Raw genomic sequence first — 20,704 nt, forward strand, 5'->3', positions numbered from 1 at the left:
GAAGAGAAGAGCCTCATGATCATTGATCATTGGATCCTTAGGGCTAAATATTTGGAGAACACATTGCAAGCATATTATTAGGTGCAGTGTTATACCATGTTGTGTGCACAAGGAAATGGGATTATTGCCTGAAGCTGGAAGAAAGAGATAGGGACAGAGAATGAATGAATGAGAGAGGAGCCAGATATTATAAAATTCGTTGGTGAAATAAGGGATTTTCTCTACAAAATAATGTGATTAGTTTGTACACAACTGGGGATTCTAATTCTGAGCTTAATTATTCTCTTAACAATACACCTTTGTTTAACACATGGCCCAATTTTATAAACATCTTACCAACTATATTCTCCTTTCAGAACCAATACCTTTAGAATCAGATAAAAAAGAAAATAATTGGAATAGCTTATCCTTTTATTCCAAGACCAACTCCAAATGGTTTTTTGACTTTTAAATATCATAGACATTTTTGCCCCTGAATATTTTAGCATACATTTTTGTCCATTATAACATGCTGTCCTTATAAAGAAAGTTACAAGTTAATCCTCTTGGGCAAAATAAAAATATTTTAAGCATATTGTACATAATGAAAGTGCAAGGCAGCATTAAAATTGACTGAAAATAGCAGATCTTTCATATTCAAATGACAGTAAATAAAGAGATAAATGAGAGAATAGAAAGAAAATGGAATTAGGATTGAGACTTTCTTTACACGGATATAGTGTTTATTACTCGAATCTTATAAAAATACCTGCTTCAACAAAATAGCACACCATTGCTTTGGACAGTAATAAAAACTATGTATAATTGTCAAACTCTAGAAATTCCTAATGAAACATTACATGAAAATGCATAATTAAAAAAATATTCTGTTGGAGAGGAGCGGTTCAGCCACAATGTTTGTCATTATATAGGCAATCTGAACAATAATACATTACAGCTCCTGATTACCTCACAGTGATGCAGACTGGGAGTGCCTTACTCCAGGACTCTCCTTCCAGCATTCCCAGTCTGAGGGCATAATTGCTGAATGCTGAGGTTCCATTAGAGAAACTCCCAGAGTCATTCTGTGGCATATATGTCCTCCCTCCCCAAGCCCCTCACCCATCTCTCTCACCCAGAAACTCTTCTGTCAGTTCTCAGAATACTAGGTGAGGGAGCGCATACCTGGAACGCTGTTACCTTCCTTCCGCCAGGCAGCATGGGCTCAAGCACATACCAGCAGAGGCATTCACACTGACCCAGTGGCCCTATGTCAACTCAAGATTGCTTAGGAAGATACTTAAGTGGTCCTTAAGACCACTAGGTAACCACTTAGTACATTGTAGACATAACAGATTAAATGACCTTCCAAGGAATATGAGTTAACCGTCCCTCTCCCCACTCCCCACCCTTACCTCCTCTACCCACGACTAACATATTTCCATACAAAAAAGTTCTGCATTAACAGGTAAGTACCTGCAAAAGGTGAGAACCCACTTAAATCCTGTGAGCTTCCTAATGTGGCCAAGTCATTTAATGTCCCTCTTCCTCCATTGCTTTCTCTGCAAAGGAGGAATAGTACAGAACATACGTTTGCCAGCATAGAAGCATCTAGCATCTGTTGTCACAAGAAAGAGCCCTGTGGATAAGTGGAATGAAGTATAGCGTAGTCAATATCTCCTGGTCATTTATTCCCCTTTGCATTTACACTCCCCCTGTGAGGAGGTGCTGTGCAAAGCACACCACCTTCCATCAGAGCATCAGCGTTGAGCTCCCAAAGGTCTGCTCTGCGGTGCTGTGACTTGAGAGAGTTGCTGCCCACCTAAATGGTCAGACAGAGGCTCTTGGAAAAAATAGTGTTCAAAATGTTACGCCTTCTATTGAGCTCGGTGCATTCCTTTTATTTGATAATGTTTATCTTAGTATTTTTTAAATGTGAAGATCATTATATTTCACAAAGGTAAAAAGGAAAGCTACAGTTATACTAAACTCCAACTAGCCTAAGGAAGATGATTTTTAATGCCTTAATCAAACACTGATTTAAAGAGGAAACATTTAATATACAAAAATCTACATATGTCCCGTTTGTAAAAAAAAAAAAATATATATATATATATACACACATATATATATATATCCCATAATCTGCCTAGAACTTTGAGCTTTGAAGTTAGTGCTAAAATTTGAGAAATGGCTTGAGGTTATTGATTCATTCTTCCTTGACAGGTGAAATCATGAAGCAGCACTAACCACAGCAATTATGGCATTAAAATGTCAAGAAATTAGAGGTCAGAATAACAGATAATTTTCTTCTCTATGTCAGATTTAAAATTGACATTCTTTGACAGTTTAGGATCTCTGGCTGAGAAAAATATGACAGCTTAACTTATTTTATACTTGTACAGCAGTAATTGATAATAAACTTTATCATGACAGCCTCTGGGCAGAAACATGACAGAACCGTTCTGGTACAAAGCTCTTCGTAATATGTAAACACTAGATCTGTTGGATGTTAGATATTATTTAAGTTGTCTTAAGTCTTAGTTTTTATTATAATCTTCTAGACACTTTTTTTCATAGATGAGCTCATCTGACTATTTGAGCAGGATTTTTTAAGCATGATACTGAATATCTTTCTTATCCATTCTTACATATTAATAAAAATTATGTGATTTGCTTTATATTTCTACTTACCAAATGATGGCCAAGAACTTCATCCTATGACCTGCTTGGGGAATAAGCTATTCTGGTTTGTTAAGTGTCTGGTCCCATGGTTTTCTAACTCCTTGCTACTCAAATATGGTCCATAGACCAACAGTATCAGCATCACCTGGGAACCTGTTAGAACTTCAGACTCTACTCTCAGGCCTCCCTGACCTAGTAAATCAGCATATGCATTTAAGGAAGTCCTTGGGTGACTTGTTTGAGACATTACAGTGTAAGAAGCACTGCTCTACTAAAGGTGTGTTAGAATCATCTGGAAAGCTTTTTTCTTTTTTCTTTTTTTCCTACAAAAGTAGAGAGAATGATGCAACAAATCCTCTGGGTGTTCTTATCACCCAGTTTCAAAAATTTTACCTCTTATTTCACCAATATCCTATCGCCACCCCCCTTTACTATTTTCAGATACACATACCGTATCCATCTAGCCCCATCCACTCTCCATTCCCCCCTCCTCCATCTAGAGTGTATCTCAGAATATCCAGGGAGAATGTTCAAACAGGTTTATTTTGAAAAAAAATTCTCTAGGAATTTTAAAACAACAGAACACTTACTTAGCTTTAGAGATGATATTCTTCTCACTTCTAAAATAATTTCTTTAAATCCAGGGAACTTTTAATGTGCATTTCCATTTTACTAATTTAAGCTGTAAGGTTTTCTTTCTATTTTGTTTATGCTTTTGAATTTGTTAAAACTTTCAACTCAGTAAAACTTCCAGTACCTATAGGGAAAATTTTAAGGTAGCTTTAAGAAATCTTTATCAGTCATTTTTTTGGATCATTTGTTCTAGTCACTTTCCAGAAAACATAAATTTTATCAATTTCTGAGAGTTCCAAAGGCACTAGGAGATTATGCCATAGTTAATAGTTGGTTAGTAGAGATTACAAATTAAATGCCACAACAATTACTTACTGTACTCTTACGATGAGTGAAAAATATTTTATTCTAAAATTGTTTTTAAAAATTATCACTCTTACTGTCATGGATATAATTACTCAGCCTATCTGCCTCAGAGTATGATTCTGTGGTACCTAGCAGTCAATAAAAGATGGTGGAAAGATGGAAATCAGATAATAGGTTATATCACAGCTCCAACATTATTATTTGAGTGACATAAGTAAGTCACTTTAATGGACCTTTGTTTAACCACCTAAAATATGATAACAGAAATGATATCTACCTCATAGGACTATATTTGAGGATCATATGAGAAAAGATATGTAAAAATACTTTGTAAAGTATAAAGCACTACCATGGGCATTGATTATTACTACCCTAAAACATAATTAAATGAAGTATCTTGGAAGAACTTCTGTTTTAATAATTTATTTCTCTATACCGTCATATCTATAGTCGACACTGCCAAGTTGAAAAATGTTTTAAATGACTTCTCTTTGACCGTGAAAGGTATACACATAAGCCTACCATAAAAGACTGTTTTGCTGGAAAATTATTAGAACATATGGGCAATACAACATTTATTTATTTATACATATCTACTCATTTATCTATTTATGCTGGGAATATCAAAACATTGAATACATTTTAATGTTAACAGTAGTCATAAAAATGTGGTATTTTTAGTCTGATTTTCTGTTACTAATATTTCTTAATCTTAGGCTATATTTTCTTCATTTATCTCTTTCTTTGATCTGACAGGGATAACAAAGTAGTCCTTTGGATCTGCTATGGTGAAAATATGCCCATAGGAAGTAGAATAGATCACTTCAGCTTTCACTTTATTTTCTTGCTGAAACATTCCTTGCTACTACAGAGAACTGACATGATAGGGCTGTCAAGAACCAAGAAGACAGATGTGTCTTTAACCAAAACATCTGCAATGCTGGCTTTCCTAGAAGATGAACTCATAAAATTCATAAGGAAAAAAATTAACCCACTTTTCATCTTGATGATGTAAATGGAGGTATTTATAGTGACAACATTGATGGCCTCTACAATCACTGCTTATTCTTTCTGTGAATTTGTTATCCCTCTTTCCTTCCCCCATTTCTGACTTCTTTCTTTGATCTGACAAGGGATCACAACACCCCCTCCTGCATCGCTTGAGTGGGTTGTAGCACAATATTGTCTATTTACTGGTGCCGTGATGCCCAATTGTCTTCAGATGAGGGAGGTTCAGGGTTCTTCTCCTAGGCAATTATTCTGAGACGTGATGGCAACAAATGATCAACAAAAGGGCTGATAAAGATTTCTTAAACCATCTTAATTTTCTCCCCTATAATTACTAGAAATTTTGCTGAGCTAGAAATGTTAACAAATTCGAAAGCCAAATTAAAATAGAAAGAAAAACCCTACATTTTAAATTATCGGAGTGAAAATACACATTAGGTATTATTTAACATTTAAAGAGTCATTTTGGAAACAACAAGAATATTATGATCCCTAAAACTAGTAAGAGTATAAGTTCAAATATATCTGTTAATGTGCTTCTCATCCACAGCAATAAGGCATGCATTGAGATGATTCAATGAATAAAGTTTCTATATAGAAATTGGTATCAAGGAAATTAATGACACATTTAATTTTGATAAGTGAATGAATCTTTAATTTAGGTTTATCTTTTCTCCCAATTACTGCAATCCTTAGCTAGTCCATGGTCATCAATCATCCACAGAGAAGCATAAATAATTCAGTTAGTCAAAGAGGGATGTGTGTCATTTATGTGAGATATGCTTTTTCCCCTCGTTGTGTTATTTTTATTGTGTGGTGCTGAGAATGCTAATTATTGATTTTCAGAAATTAACAGAAAATGCTTTTACAAGCATCTAAAGTCATATTTTACACAAGGAAGAAGGGTGAAAATTGCAGCCTGCTGTTTGTAATAGAAATAGCTGGAAGGGCTTTCCTTATCTTCTATTAACATAGATTTCAGTTATATTACACAGTTGTTACCTTAGCATAAATTAACAATTATTCAAAACATATTGCATGCTTCAGTTTGTTGAAGTGGATATTACTCAAGCTAAGTACATAAACATTTCAGTTAGATGTTTAGGACTCATTTTTAAGTGTTTTAAACATATTGATAATGAACCTATTTAAAGCCATTTGATCTCAATATAGTATATCTAAATTACTGTTTCCCATTTATGTCAAAATCAAAGAAGAGCATTTTGTTCTGCCAAATACATGCAATACTATTTTTAATTTGAATTTAGTTTAATAAAAGTGAATGATTTCATTTTGTAATGTTTATACCAGCACCTGGTGAACCTTTGTCTTGATATCTTCCCGCATACCAAATAAATCTATTTCAACTTTATTATTTTCTTTCCATAATCAGACACTCCAAGTGAACTTATTCCATGTAGTGAAGAAAGGTCACCACCTGTACTACTGCTTCTCTCCCTCCTTCCCTCCCCCTCCACCACCACCCTCTCCTCAACCTCCTTCCCTCCTCCATTTCCTGAATCAGCCAGCATAGAGTTTGCTTTATATAAATTTATTCATCGAGGGAGAATTTGGCAGGGATATTGTACTGTTTCCTCTCACATATCATTAAGCATTTCTGGGCTGAGTCTTCTACTAAGTACTATTGAATGATCAACCCAAAAGTGGGCAAAGAACCAAAAACCTGGAAACATCCTTAAGATATCATCTGCTAAAACCCTTGCTTCCAGGTAGGTCAGTCTCTAAATCATCCAGAACAGAGTGTTTTAGTTTCTTTTTTCTTTTTTTGAGGATTAACAAGTATAGACTGTAAAAAGACTCCATGGCCTCCCCCAAGAAGCTTATGACAGTGTTTATCCCCCAGATATTCTAAATCCTCTACGAAAATGTCTCTTGCTTAGATGTAATCACCTTTTTGTCAGTCCTACCTGGAAATGAAGGAAAAGCTAACCAGCATTTTTCTTATATATTATACCTAATACCAATCCTAGTTTTATCAGTCAGGATCTCAGCACATTACCCTTTCAAAGGGATAATGAAGACCCCAAAAAAAGATATCCAAATGGTCAAGAAGAACAGGGAAAGATTCTCAACATCACTAATCATTAGGGGAATGCAAATCAAAACCCCAGTGAGGTACCACCTCACACCCATTAGGTTGAATACTGTCAAACAAACAAACAGACAATAGCAAGTGTTGGCAAGGATGTGGAGAAATTGGAACCTTTGTACACTACTGTAAGAACGTAAAATGGTGCAGCCTCTCTGGAAAACACTATGGAGTTCCTCAAAAACTTAAAAAGAGACCTACCATACGATCTAGCAATTTCACTCCTGGTTATATATGCAGAAGAATTGAAAGCAAGATTTCAAAGAAATATTTGTACACCCATGTTCACAGCAGCATTATTCACAATAGCCGAAGGGTAGAAGCAACGCAAGGGTCCATCAGCAGATGAATGGATAAAAAAATATGGCATAAACAGATAGTGGAATATTATTTCACCTTAAAAAGGAAGGAAATTCTGTCACATGCTGTAACAGGGATGAACCTTGAGGATGTTATGCTAAGTGAAATAAGCCTGTCACAACAAGACAAATTACTGTATGATTCCAGGTACCTAGAATAGTCAAAATCATAGAGACAGAAAGCAGAAGGGTGGTTTCTGGGGTCTGGGGGAAGGTGAAATGAGCAGTTGTCCTGTGGGTACAGAGTTTCAGTTTTTCAAGATAAAGAGAGTTCTAGAGATTGGTTGCACAATAATATGAATGTATTTAACACTACTGAACTGTACACTTAAAAATGGTTAAGATGGTAAATTTTATGTTGTAAAATTTTATGTGATAAATATTACCAAAATTCTAACAAATTTTAAAGGGATAATGAAGAGTTTAATAGTAGTCCTATTTACAAAAATATGGGGCAGGATAAAGTGGATGACCAAGGGAAGGAGAAGCCTCCAGGGGTTAACATCTGGGTACCGCACCTAGGCCTGAGGGTATAGGGGCAGGGGGCTATTGCCAGAGCCTGGCAGGAGAAGTAGCCCTAGGTGGGTGGTCACCCATCAGGATCTGTGGCGTTAGGTAGAGAAATGCAACCCAGCCACTGCCAAACTATGACTGGGCAATGAGGGAACATACAATAAATACTTCGCCTTCCTATCTTTTGTCCTGACTTCTCAGTGGCTAAACCCAGTGGGAAGCCAGAGAGCAAGGGAGAACCAGTGATGCAGTCCCTGGAGACCATCTCCCAGGGGCAAGGATGCTGATCCAGCTCACTTCTCTGTTCCCCTGAGTTAGTCACCACTCTAGGAGGAGTATATAAGGCATCCAGGGGAGGAAAACCACTACCTGCTACATTAAAATACATCTACTTTTTCTACCTGACCTGACTTATTTTTAAGTAGAAAAATTGAGTGAGCTTGCCACCACTGGCACTGACCTAATATTTTTTTTTAATGTTCTAGACAGAGCTTTTTCTGTCTAGAGGATATGGTGCTTGTTTTTTCACATTCATTTGTTAAGTCAAATTATGTAATATCCTTATAATTCATCATTCCAAGGAGGAAGTAGGAATCAGCAGGAGGATGTCTCCTCTCTTTTTTTTTTTTTTTTTTTTTTTTTTTTGGTTTTATACCAAAAGAATAAAACCAAGCACTGAGGCAGATAAATGAGCAAACTAGAAACCCCCTTCCTCAAATATCATCTAACATAGTCTGATAATTAAAGCAAATGTGGTTCTTTTTTACTTGAGTCACCAAATATTTGTTTAAATATTCTCATAATTTTGCTAGTATAGGCTTAGCCTTAATGCAGTCAATTGTTAAAACAAAGGAAACACCTTGGTTCTTTTATTTTGTAGTTTCTATGAAAAACTAGAAGCAGTTGAATATAAAATAGCATTTTAATTTTTTATATAGTTAAATGTTTATAAGGCAAGAAATAATAAAGTTCAGGTAGCATTTGCTTGATTTATTTTGCTCCTGCTTTTCCAGCATTAAAAAGTAATGCTTTATATGATCTCGTTTTATTACAATAATAAACCAGAAGCAAAAGCTTATCACTTAAAATACATTCTGCCATTAAGCAATCTTTTTATTATTTCAGACTTCTCAAGATTCCATATTTTTTCCTATTTGATATAGAATTGGTAGAATTGGAGGTAGAACAGAAGGGATAAAAATCACATATATTTTTAACTGTATGTCAAAGTTGTATTTTCTGGTCAAACAAAAAAAAAAAAGAATATCCACTCTCGAGCGTTAAAGTAAAATCATTCTAAGTAAGAGCTGTACACAGAGATACACACAGTACTAAGGAAATTTTTTTTGAAAATCTTTCTGTGTGTTCCCAAGCTTTTACTATTTTTTTTCTTCAATTTTCTGAAACTTGTCGATAATTGACTGGTAATTTGGACATAGTCTGACATTTTGCATTGTGGATAGCATAGCCTGTAGTACTTTATAAAATGCCGATATTTTGGAAAACTGTTTAAAAGATTGTACAGACCAAGAGAATTGGATGAAATAGGTCATTTGACAGCCTACCTTATTAGCTTCCTCACACTGTCTCTCTCATGGCACTTAGACCTGATGGCATTTCATCTGAAAAGCAATACTAAATTACATTTGCAAAAAAAGACTAGAAGTTGTAAAGATTCTATGGGAGAAAAATGTATCTGGGCTAAATTCACCTGCATTGAGGAAAAGAGGACATTAATCAAGTTTTTAGCTTGTGCATACAAGGGAAGGTGTAAATAGATAACTAGTCTAACACAGAGGGAAGGAGAAAGCACACTTGTTCACCTCATTTCTGTCTTTTAGAATATGTTGAATTTATCATTAATTTGAACATCGTTCTAAACTATGACTTAGCTGTCACCACATTTACTTTACCTTGGCTGTGAAGTCTTTTGTATTAATAGGCATACATATAACACACATACACCACAGCATGTTCACTTCCTTTTCTGAGAATTTAATCCCAAACTTGTATCTTTGTTCATAGAGGAGGTAGAACTTTCTTGGGAGGGAAGGTAAGAAGCGGGGGGGGAAAAAAAGCAATTAAACAAGAGCTGCAGCAGGTCAAAGAAATAAGGCATATGTCAGAGCCATTGCGAACACATATGGCCTGTTTGTGCAAATTTAAAAAGCCACCCTCTTTAGAAGGATAATTACAAAAGGTGCTCCTTCCTCTGGCAATTAGGGTTGATTCTATCACTCATTTGTCCCCCAACTGGGCACCTTTGTATGTGACATCAATGACACAGCCATACACAGTGCCCCTGACCTGTGGGGAAGATGAAAAACTAGAGAGGGCTCCTTGAGAATAAGTGGGAAAAAGGAGAGCTGAATGAAGGCGTGGGTAATTTTGTAACTTGGCAGGTGGGTCCTGGAGGATTTTTCAAAGCGAGCCTAACAAGGCTAAGGAAGGGGACAATCAGAAGGTAGGGAAGGGACAAGAGGGAAACTGTCCCTAATGGGAACTTTCCCTAGTAGGAGCTTTACATTACATATAAGCAGAAACTGAGTTGTGTGTCATATATGTGTATGAAATCTGAAAATCACATGTACTGTTCAATGTGCTTATATTGTTCTCCTAAGCATAATTCACTTCACATTTTCTTCACTTCTCTGCCTTCCCCTGCAAAATTCTGTGTTTTGGAACTTCCTCCAAGGTGTTAAAAAAAAACACCTTGGAGTGTTAAAAAAAAAAAAGTCTTTTTTTTTCCCTCTAATTTTATAACCTACCTATTTCTTTTCCTTTTTTTTAAATTGAAGTATAGTTAATTTATAATGTTGTATTAGTTTCAGGTATATAGCAAAGTGATCCAGTTATATATACATGTATATATTTTTTCAGATTCTTTTCCATTATAGGTTATTATAAGATGCTGAACGTAGTTCCCTGTGCTATACAGTAGGGCCTGTTGTTTATCTATTTTATACGTAGTAGTGTGTATCTGTTAATCCCAAACTCCTAATTTATCCCTCCCTCCCTTCACCTACCTATTTCTTGACAGATTTTAGCTGGGAAGAAAAATAAATGCTAAATACATGATGACGGCTTTAATTAAATATTCACAGAATAATTTTTATAAGAATAAGCAAGAATCGACACAACAATTAAAATTTAAATCTCTTGACTAACTTTCTCTCTGAAAAATTCCTGGTGAAGAAGTAAAGTAGTATTCTTTATAATAATTATCAGACACAAATGAGTTTGACATGTAAGAGTTTCAGCATATCAGTGCCCTAAAAAGTCCACATAGTCTAAATCATTGCTCTGTTTACAACTTGACCTTTGCATTCTGCGTTCACAAATGCTTACAAATACTCAAAATCAGGACAACCACTTTGGAGAACAATTTAGCAGTAAAACTAAACATTCCTACCCTATGACTCAGCAACCCCATACCTAGGTATACACCCAGCAGAAATAACTACTCACCTCCCTCGAAAGACATGTACAAGTATTTTCTAAGCAATTTTATTCATAATAACCTGGAACTGTTAACAACCCAAATGTCCGTCAACAGGAGAATTGATATATTGTGGAAGATTAATACAATGGAATACTAAATAGCAAAAAAAAAAAAAACCCGTTGACACACAACAACAAGGAAGTATGTCACAGACTTTATGTTAACCCCCAAAAAAAAGGGTAAACACAAAAATATATATTTTACAATTCCATTCATCAAAGTTCAAGAACAGAAAAAATAGTCAGTGATGATAAACATCAAAATAGTGATCAGCTTGGCAGATGTTGAGGAGTGGGAAGAATTGGCTGGGAGGGGAAAGAGGGAATCTATGTACTCCCATGTAGCTGCTGCTCAGATCGAGATATGGAACCTGCCCATTTCATTCCAAAGCCCTGTCTTGATCTGGGTGGTGGTTATAAGGGGGAGAAAATACACACACACACATACACACACACGCACACATTCATCAACCTATACACCTGGGATTAGTGTACTTTATGAATTTGTCTTCCTTGAACCTCAAAAAAAAATAAATAGCAAGTTCAGCAATCGCAAAGGCCTAATGTTATTATGTAAGTATAAGCAGATCCATATTTTCATGTTATCCCACCAAAGAGCTGTCCACCAATGAATACATAGTCTTTCCCTTTATAAATCAGCAAAGGTTTTGTCAGTCACATGTTTTAAAATCTAGTGTTTAAAGCCTATTACTTATGTTAGATTTGTATGAAATATGTAAGACTTATAATATCGGTGACTCTTATATGTAAAAAGTTACTGTAACTTATTGATTCTAAGATGTACATCATTGTGGTATCTCAAAATCCAAATCACAGTGTGTCTTACTTACCTTCAACGGTGCATCATTGTTTAATTGGCGTCATTTTGTACTTCTTCATCGTATATAAAATAATGATGCTTCAATAATGGATAACATCTTAGATTCAATGAAGCGAGTTAGGTTTACAGACTTATTTCCCAAGGTTTACAACTCATGAGCTCCCACATACAATGTTAGTTCATCCTTTCTTCACTGGAAAGTGCAATAGATACATAAAGCAATAGATTTCTTGTAACTCAAACTAAAGTTTTGGTATTAGATTTTAAAAGGATTCACAAATGCTGATGTCTATAGAGGTCAGACAGGGAATAAACTAGTGAAGCTGGCCAGATGGCAGTGCATGCATGGGTCACATGAGTGGTGGGTGTTAAAAAAGAGTCTGTGCTCCTGACGAGTGTTGCCATGAAGGAATACTAATGAGGTAATGTCAGATCTTCTGATTTTTTCTGAAAGAAGCCAGAAAATCCAAATTACTGTATGAAATTTCCCAACCTATAAATGTTGGCTCAAATAGAAACCATGTCTGTGAGCTGAATCTAGCCCATGGGATGCCGTTGTGTGACATCTGGCTGAATGTAAGCCCCTATGGCATCCTGGCTAGAATGCAACCTCTACGATAGCAGGAATCTCTATCTGTTTTGTTTGATGAGTATCAGAGATCTGTAGAAGGGTACCGGGTACTAGTAGGTACTCAATAAATATATGTTTTATGAATAACATTAAGTCTTTCTGACCCATGCAGAACAATATATAGAGAAATAGAAATATGTAGAATTTTCTAAGATACCATTTCTGATAATACAGAAAGAATCCACCTTATAATTAACTGTAAGTAGTTGTTTAGGTTTTTTTACTTGATATATTTGGAAAAATTGTATTAATGGAAAAATTCCACTATATGACAAAAAATTCCATATAGCAAAAACTTGTTTTATGGTGTTATCCAGCTAATTTCTACTTAACCTTCAAACCTTAGCTCATGTTCTTTTTCTGGAAGTCCCTTTTCTAACAGCCCTGCTCTTCCTCCCCCATTCTCCACCTGAGTTTCAGTCCATTACTCCTCCGGGCTCCCTGGCCCTTTGGGCTGGCCTCCCCCATGGTCCTACCTACCATGTGCCCTGATGTCCTCATCTCATGTCCTTATGGGCTGAAAACTTCTGGAGGGCAGTCTGCTGTCTGATTTTATATCCCTTGGTGTGAAGTAAATATTCAACAAATGTTCGTTAACTGAATTGTTTTTGTGGTATTGAATTGTAAGAGAAAAGAACTCTGAAGTTTTCTCTGCTACTGTGCTTTTCTCTTTTCAGGCTACCTTTCAGTTTTACCCAAATACCCTACCATTTCCCCACTTCTGTATTCAAACATTTTTTGACTCTGTAGGACGAAATCACAGCCCTGACCTGCAGAGATTCTCAGTCTGAGCAAACAGACACACGTAAGGAATTATGTGTTGAATTCCACGATAAAGGGGAAAATATGCTGTGAGAATATGGAGGACATTGATTATGATTTAGGAGGGATTTCTGGGAAGGATTTAGAACCCTGCCCAAGGTTAGCATGAAGGGAGGCATTTTCTCCTCCATCATAACAACTACTCAGTTGCTGTGCGTCATAGGTTGCAGAATGGGTTGTGTATATCTCCGGGCATGCGCCCATACAAAGTACCTCTTTTTTTTTTTAATTTCTAAAAGGATTTAATATGTTTAAAGAAATGAAATAGGCAATCAAAAATATGAGCTGGTAACAGAGAGGTGAAGCCATAAAAATTCATCAGTTTTTTTTTTCCTTTTCTGCTCTACAGTAGTTTTATTTGTATCTCTGTTCAAAGCCCAACCTCACATGGAAAACAATATCTTTCTCCTTGTCAGCATCACTTTTTTTAAAAATCAAAGTCTTCAAACATATACAAAAGTAGAGAGAATAATATAACATATAATAATATAACAAATATCCATTTGCCCGATAACAATAGTCAGCAGTAGTACCTCCCTTCTTAATGAAAAGGAAGACATTGATGACTTCCTAAAAGTGGGGGAGCACAGAAAGCATATGACAGGGGGAGCCAATCAGGAAAGTCAGTAGGTGCTCACTTCCCTTTCAAACATTTTAATAGACTTAGGGGAGACAGCATGCTTTTCCAGGATCGGAAAGACCTGTGCAATTTAAAATCAGAGGGCAAGGAATTATTAGAAAGCAGGACTACACAATAGCTAAAAGATAAATACTGGAATAAGAACCTTTAGGTAGATCACAGGAAGAGAGATTCAGTTTAGTCTTAAAATAAATAAATGTTGAATGTTGGGAATCGATTGTCTTAATGCAAGGGTGAGATTGAGCACAACTTGAAATTTACCCTGACGCCATTTGAGAGCCATTTAAGATATGTATGTGTGTGTGTATTGTGCCTCAGTCCAAAAGGATCAGAGGCAGGACCTCCTGAAGAGAACCGTGCAGAAGATTTCTGGAAATTAAATCTGTTTCAGAACATTTTTTAATGTAATTTTGATATTTCCCTTCCAGAAAAAAAGTCAAGCAAAACATGTTTGTTGATTGATTCTTTCTGTGAACATTTAAAGGCTACCTACTGAATGCAAGGCACTGATCTAGAGATTTAAATGTGTTTGATTTTACTTCTGTCTCCCTACCCCCAACCTGGTCCTCTATCTGGAGGAGGAAAAACACAAGCAATGGTATCTATTGCTAGAGAGATTTAGTTCATGATACATTAAGCTAGGTATTGGACATTTTCTAACTAGGGCAACTTTAACAATACAATGAGTACTTTTTTTGATTTTCAAATAATTCTCAAGAGTTTATTGTTCAGAATGTGAACCTAACCAGAAATGGTCTCTCCCCCCTTTCTAATCTTAAATCTTGCATTGGGGAGATAAAGTATAATGGTATCTATGTGAGTACAATTTAGTGAAATAGTCACACTTCGCATATGAGTGGACACATGCAAATAAATGTATACATTAAAACTGGACAGCACGTAAAGAGATTTAATAACTCGTCCTGTTGCCTCTACAAGTAAAAGAACCAAAGCTCCATTTATGCAATTGTTAAAATATGGCAGATAATGATGCATTCATGTTTAATATTGCTAATCAATTTGAAAATTCACATTTTTATTGATAAACATTTTCTTGAAATGCAGTCTAGGAGGACAGATTATTAAATTTAAAGACTTTATAAATAAGAATTGTAGATAGTGACGGAATTAGTAGCAGTGCTGTGTCGAGAGCCACCTACCACCTTACCTAACTCCCAAGCACTCAGCAATGACTTTCGAATTTCACTTTTATGTGCAACCACAGTGCACACAATTTTAGGGGGAAAATTAGCATGGTAACAGAGTAATAATCATAGTAAATATTGTGCTTCTCCTTGTTGACTTAAGTTACCTACTTACAATATTTCAGAAAAATATTTCTGTTAGTCTAGCTTAATATATTGAAAATTTTTCCCTGTAGAATTTATGTATAGAAGAAATACTTAAATCTCTTATAAGAGTATCTCTTTAACATACACACAAAAAAGGCATATTTTACACTCCAGACAGTCTGAGATCTAGAATTATTTTTATCTATTGGAAATCACAAAATCTCGTTAATATTTCCATCTGCATAGGTTTTAATGACATATTGCATAGGTCAGGATGCCCCAAGAATTATTGCCTCTTTGGGTTAGTTCTTTCTAAATTTTCAGGAAATTTTTGAGAGAAATGAATTCATACCTTATAAATAATATTCCAGGATTCATCTTAGAATAGCATAGCACACTAAAATGTATTTTTTGTAGTGAAAGTCTTACCATATTTGATTATTATACGAAAGTCTTAATGTTCTTTCTACTGATCGCCCTCTGAATTGATTAGAACACATGATTATTTGACTTTATTTTGTATCCTTAGTGGACTTTATGTCTCATTCTTTTTTTTCCCATTAAGATTCCAGAAGCTTATTTCATTAGAGATCCCCATACGTTCCTTCTTACAAAGGACTTTATTAAGGTATATGTGTTGTATTTAGTGTTCAGAGTGTTCTTTGGTCTCTAGCTGCATGCATGCACTCACAGGATAACATTTCCACATTTAACCCCTGCTTCTAAATAAGAATAGTGACTTGGTTAATGGAAGCATGTTTGGAAGGAGAAGCAAAGCTTGTCTACAAAATACTAACACTTGGATGATTTTGCACCCTGCGAGAAGAGCACCCGGTGAATATTCTGGACTTTTTTCATGGCTGACTTGGGATACACTTGCGTTGTCAGAGTGTGTTGACCTCTCTCGTTGATGCATATTGATTATGACAATTACTCTCCTTCCCCTGCAGGCCATGGAGGCACAGATACAGAACTTTGGACAAACGCCATCTCAGTTGCTTATTGAGCCACATCCGCCTCGGAGCTCTGCCATGCACCTGGTAAGACATAGCAGGTTGCGGAACATTTTGGACCTGAGTATAGATCAAATAAAATAGTGATTTTTAGCAGCATTTTAAAAGGCTCTTCACTTTATTGGCTAACTCTTCAGCCTCAGTATATACTGATTACCCGAGGGAGAAACAGAGAAAGGAGTAGAGTTCTTACCTTTAAGTTTGGCTTCAACTAGCCCAATTTTGGATTCACAAAAATAGCCATCCTCTCTGACTATATATGCATCTACGTAAACTCCTTCATACATATACAGGCTTACAGACACACACCAGCACCAAAATTAGATTACGTTTACAAATTAGAATGTAAATATAATATAAACACAATATGATGCTGCCTAATTTAATCTTTTTGGGCAAGGTGGGGTAGGGGAAGTAGTTCATGAGAAAAGGAAAGAAATATAATTTACAGCCACTTCAGGGAGGCTCTAGAGAAGAGGGGTTAAGAATAAAGGAAGCAGCCGCATAGCACGGGGAGATCAGCTCGGTGCTTTGTGACCGCCTGGAGGGGTGGGATAGGGAGGGTGGGAGGGAGGGAGACGCAAGAGGGAAGAGATATGGGAACATATATATATGGATAACTGATTCACTTTGTTATAAAGCAGAAACTAACACACCACTGTAAAGCAATTATACTCCAATAAAGATGTAAAAAAAAAAAAAAGAAAAGAATAAGGGCCTCAGAGCCAGACTTGTGTCAAACACCGTCTCTTGCCATGAACTAATGAATGAATTGGACGAGGTATTTAAGCTCTCTGTTTACATTTCAGCATCTGTAACTGGGGGTAAAAATAGTACCAACCCTGAAAATGTAATGACTCGATACTGAATATTGCACTTAGACCAGCCCCTGGCATACAAGTGCTCAGTAAATGGTAGCTGGTGTCAGCAGCCACAGCAGCTACTTACATTAAAAGGTTTATTCTCATTTTTCAAAGGAAAAGGTAATATTCTTTTCATTTTAATCTGAGTTTTAAAAATCAGTTTTCATAACAAAACAGTCCTTTTTTCAGTTTTTAGCAAATGGTGAACATTTCCCTCTTTATCTAATTTGAAGAAGGTAAATTTTTTTCCAAGAAACTACTTTAGAATTCACTTTTTAACTGTGACTTTCCACTAAGGTTTTACTGAAAAAAAAAAAAAAAAAAGTTTGAAGGTAAAAACCTGTTTGCAAAATGAATTACAGTTCATCAGTGTTTCTAGACAGTTATCAAGGCACCAGACACCCTAGTATTGGAATAAAATGCTCCTGAACATCGTCCATAATATATGTGTAAACAAATGTATCAGTTGTTATTTCCTGACGGAAGTATTGTTCACACCTTTCATTTGTTCTATCAGTTACTTAACAAGTTAGTATTGAGCCCCTTCTGTGTGCCAGGCACGACCTTAAGCACTGGCGACACAGAGGTAATACATCCTCTACACCTTCAAGGAATTGGTAGTCGAACACCTACTGAAACACATAAATGAATGTGTGTGTTTGAAAACATTTCTTTTCCTCTGCAATAACTCATTTCAGCCCCCTTGATTAGTCACTAATGAACTCTGCTGCTTGAAGTGGGTCCTCGCGTGCGGCCAAGCAAAGAGACTTTCACCTCATGCACTGCTCCCATCCAAACACCCAGACACAGTGTAGACGCGGAGCCTCCACACCTGAGATGAAGCGTTTTTAATAAACTGTCCAAGAGAATCTCTCTCACACTTTATTTTATGAAATGCTTTGGCAGAAGAGTTGTATTCCCCTGTTAGTTTTCTCTGTTTAATAATGATAATAAAAATATTTATCCTGGAGAAATGCCCAGTCAGAACTCATTACTCTCCTAGGGGAAATTGTTAGAGACTAAATTGGCATGGAACTGTTTATAAAGAAAATAAGCTTTTTAAGTTTGTGTGGCAGAGGATTCATATATATGTGTATATATAATAGTGAACAATTACAAAACATGCATGAAAGCTAAATAATGGTTATTCCCAGCATCCCTATTTTGTGTCTTTTATGTAATCATGTTTATAGTATTTTATAGTACTAAATAGTAGTTCTTATAGTGTCTACTTTCTATCAAGTCATATGCTAGATGATTGAGAAACAAAGATTAAAAAAGAAAAGAGAGTGTTATCCCTCAGGAAGCTCACCATCCAGCAGGGGAAGGAGACCATAGTCATCAGAGCCGCAGCAGAAACGCACACACAGCGCTGACAAGGGAGGCTGTGATATTTTAATTATTTAGACTGTAGCCATGACCCCAGATCAACCAGGTAAAAAATGAAAGAATCAGTTCACTGCATATTTCATGTAAACAGTGTCAGTAACTGACTTGACTGATTTTTCCACCAAACTGATGTTGTAACTGCACTGAATAATTACGCTCCGTCATGTGGACGTATCTCCAACTCCTCACATCGTCTGGCGGTACCTAAATTGCGGCTGGTCTTTAATAAGCGGGTGTCCTCCCGGCGACTTCGAGGAGTCCCTGCTCGCTTCTCTGTGCCACCCTCTCAGACCAGAGTGCCGACTGCTCGGCTCTTGGTTTATGCCCTTGCTAGCCTGTGTTAATTTCATTCTCCCCCCGAGCTTTCACTAACTGTGTCATTCCTTTTGTTTTCTTTGCTCTCTTCCCTTTCTATTCAACAGTGTTTCCTTCCACAGAGTCCACTCATGTTTAAAGATCAGATGCAGCAGGATGTGATCATGGTGCTGAAGTTTCCATCAAATTCTCCAGTAACGCATGTGGCAGCCAACACGCTCCCCCACCTGACCATCCCTGCGGTGGTGACCGTGACCTGCAGCAGACTGTTTGCAGTGAACCGATGGCACAACACAGTGGGTATGTGTACCTAAGGGAGCCCCTTACTAACGGGTTCTTAGAAGCTGCGCTTCAGGTAGGGTAGGGTAGGCGTGCTGCGGGCTAGCAAGGGTGCCAGATGAGCTGCAGAAAGCGGCAGAGTACATAATTGCCGAACCTAACTGATTAACTCTTGTCTGTCTTATTCACTGCTGCTGTCTTTCAGTGCTGCACAGAATGCTTGGCTAATGGTTAAGTATCCAATAAGTACGTGACAAATTGAAGCAGTCCTGCAGATAATTCAGGTCCTCCCACCCTGCCCCACCAGGAGAAAAAAAAAAAAACATTTTTATCCCATATTAAACAAAAGTGATTTTGAATCTAGATTTTCTAGATGATGGTTTCAAATCCTCTTTCTTCCACTTCATTAATTCATTTAGGAAATATCTGAATGACCACTTTGTGTCAGTGGTCCTGGGCACTGGGAGTACAACAGTGAACAAGACGAACAGCATGGCTCTCTCTGTGGAGCTTAGAGTCTTTGAGAAAAGACAAAATCTAAATTGTTCAGTGATTTCACGTGTGTGTTCTCCAAACTCATTCCTGAAGTTTCCAGCCAGTATATCTTGAAGTGATATAATTCTGTCATAAAAATTAGACATATTGATACTTATCTAGCCAGGACAGGAATGTATGTGACTAATTGGTTTAGCTGGCCCAGTTCATCACTTAAGATCTCCCTGGAAACCCAAGGATTCCCATGTCTCTAAGACTGAATGATGAGACACGCCGAATTCACCTGAATCTTTCTATTCTACTGACTTCTGCATCACTCTGAAAAACCAAACGACTTTTAGCTTAATCTCCTAAGAGTTTCTAAATGCCCCTATTTTATGGTTATTGGCGATATTTTCAACATGAGGTAGAACGACTTCCATTCAATCAGAAATATGCAGCAGATATCTTTTAAAAATAGGACTTTATTCACAGGAGTCTTAGCCTCTAGAAATGTTTTGCATTGAAAGAAACTATAAAGAATTGATCTTTCTTTAGAATTGTTTAAAAGTTTTATATGTTATATAACCCCATGTAAAAAATTATGACTAATGAATTCAGTCAAGCTCCAAATATTAATCCTCTGAAAGTAGCTTTTAGGTTAAGATTTTAGGTGTGGCTCAATTTTGTACCTTCAGTTGACTTGTCATCTGTTGAAAGAAGGCCCACTTAGATGGGATCCCCGTCTTCCTCTCTGCCTTGACCCAGGTGGGCCTGTGCCCATACCCATCCCTACTTGTAGGCAAGACCTTTTCTTAGATTTCAGCTCTCTGATGGGTTCAAGAAATTTTGTAATCTTCCGCTTTATCTAGCTTTTTCTTCTTGTTAGGATAACACTCTTCCCAGCTTTCTCCATCTTAAGTGGAGACTAGCAGTCCCCATTGTGATGATTTTTTTAAGACTGTCTACAAAAACATGTAGTGTGACTGAATCATTCTTGCAGTAATTTACCAAATAATTTTTAAGCAAATATATATATTGTATAATCATT

At 36.5% G+C, this 20,704-nt stretch overlaps 1 protein-coding gene across 1 annotated transcript in view; it reads left to right on the plus strand.

Annotated features, from left to right (window-relative positions):
* Nucleotides 1-20,704, plus strand: part of NBEA (neurobeachin) — a 628,524-nt gene that overhangs the window by 588,691 nt on the left and 19,129 nt on the right. The window contains exons 49-51 of the mRNA XM_059996030.1: nt 15,886-15,948; nt 16,271-16,360; nt 19,008-19,200. Coding sequence (XP_059852013.1) covers nt 15,886-15,948; nt 16,271-16,360; nt 19,008-19,200 — 346 coding nt within the window. The remainder of the gene's footprint in view (nt 1-15,885; nt 15,949-16,270; nt 16,361-19,007; nt 19,201-20,704) is intronic.

The sequence above is a fragment of the Delphinus delphis genome, chromosome 18 (assembly GCF_949987515.2).
Source record: "Delphinus delphis chromosome 18, mDelDel1.2, whole genome shotgun sequence".
Taxonomy (NCBI): domain Eukaryota; kingdom Metazoa; phylum Chordata; class Mammalia; order Artiodactyla; family Delphinidae; genus Delphinus; species Delphinus delphis.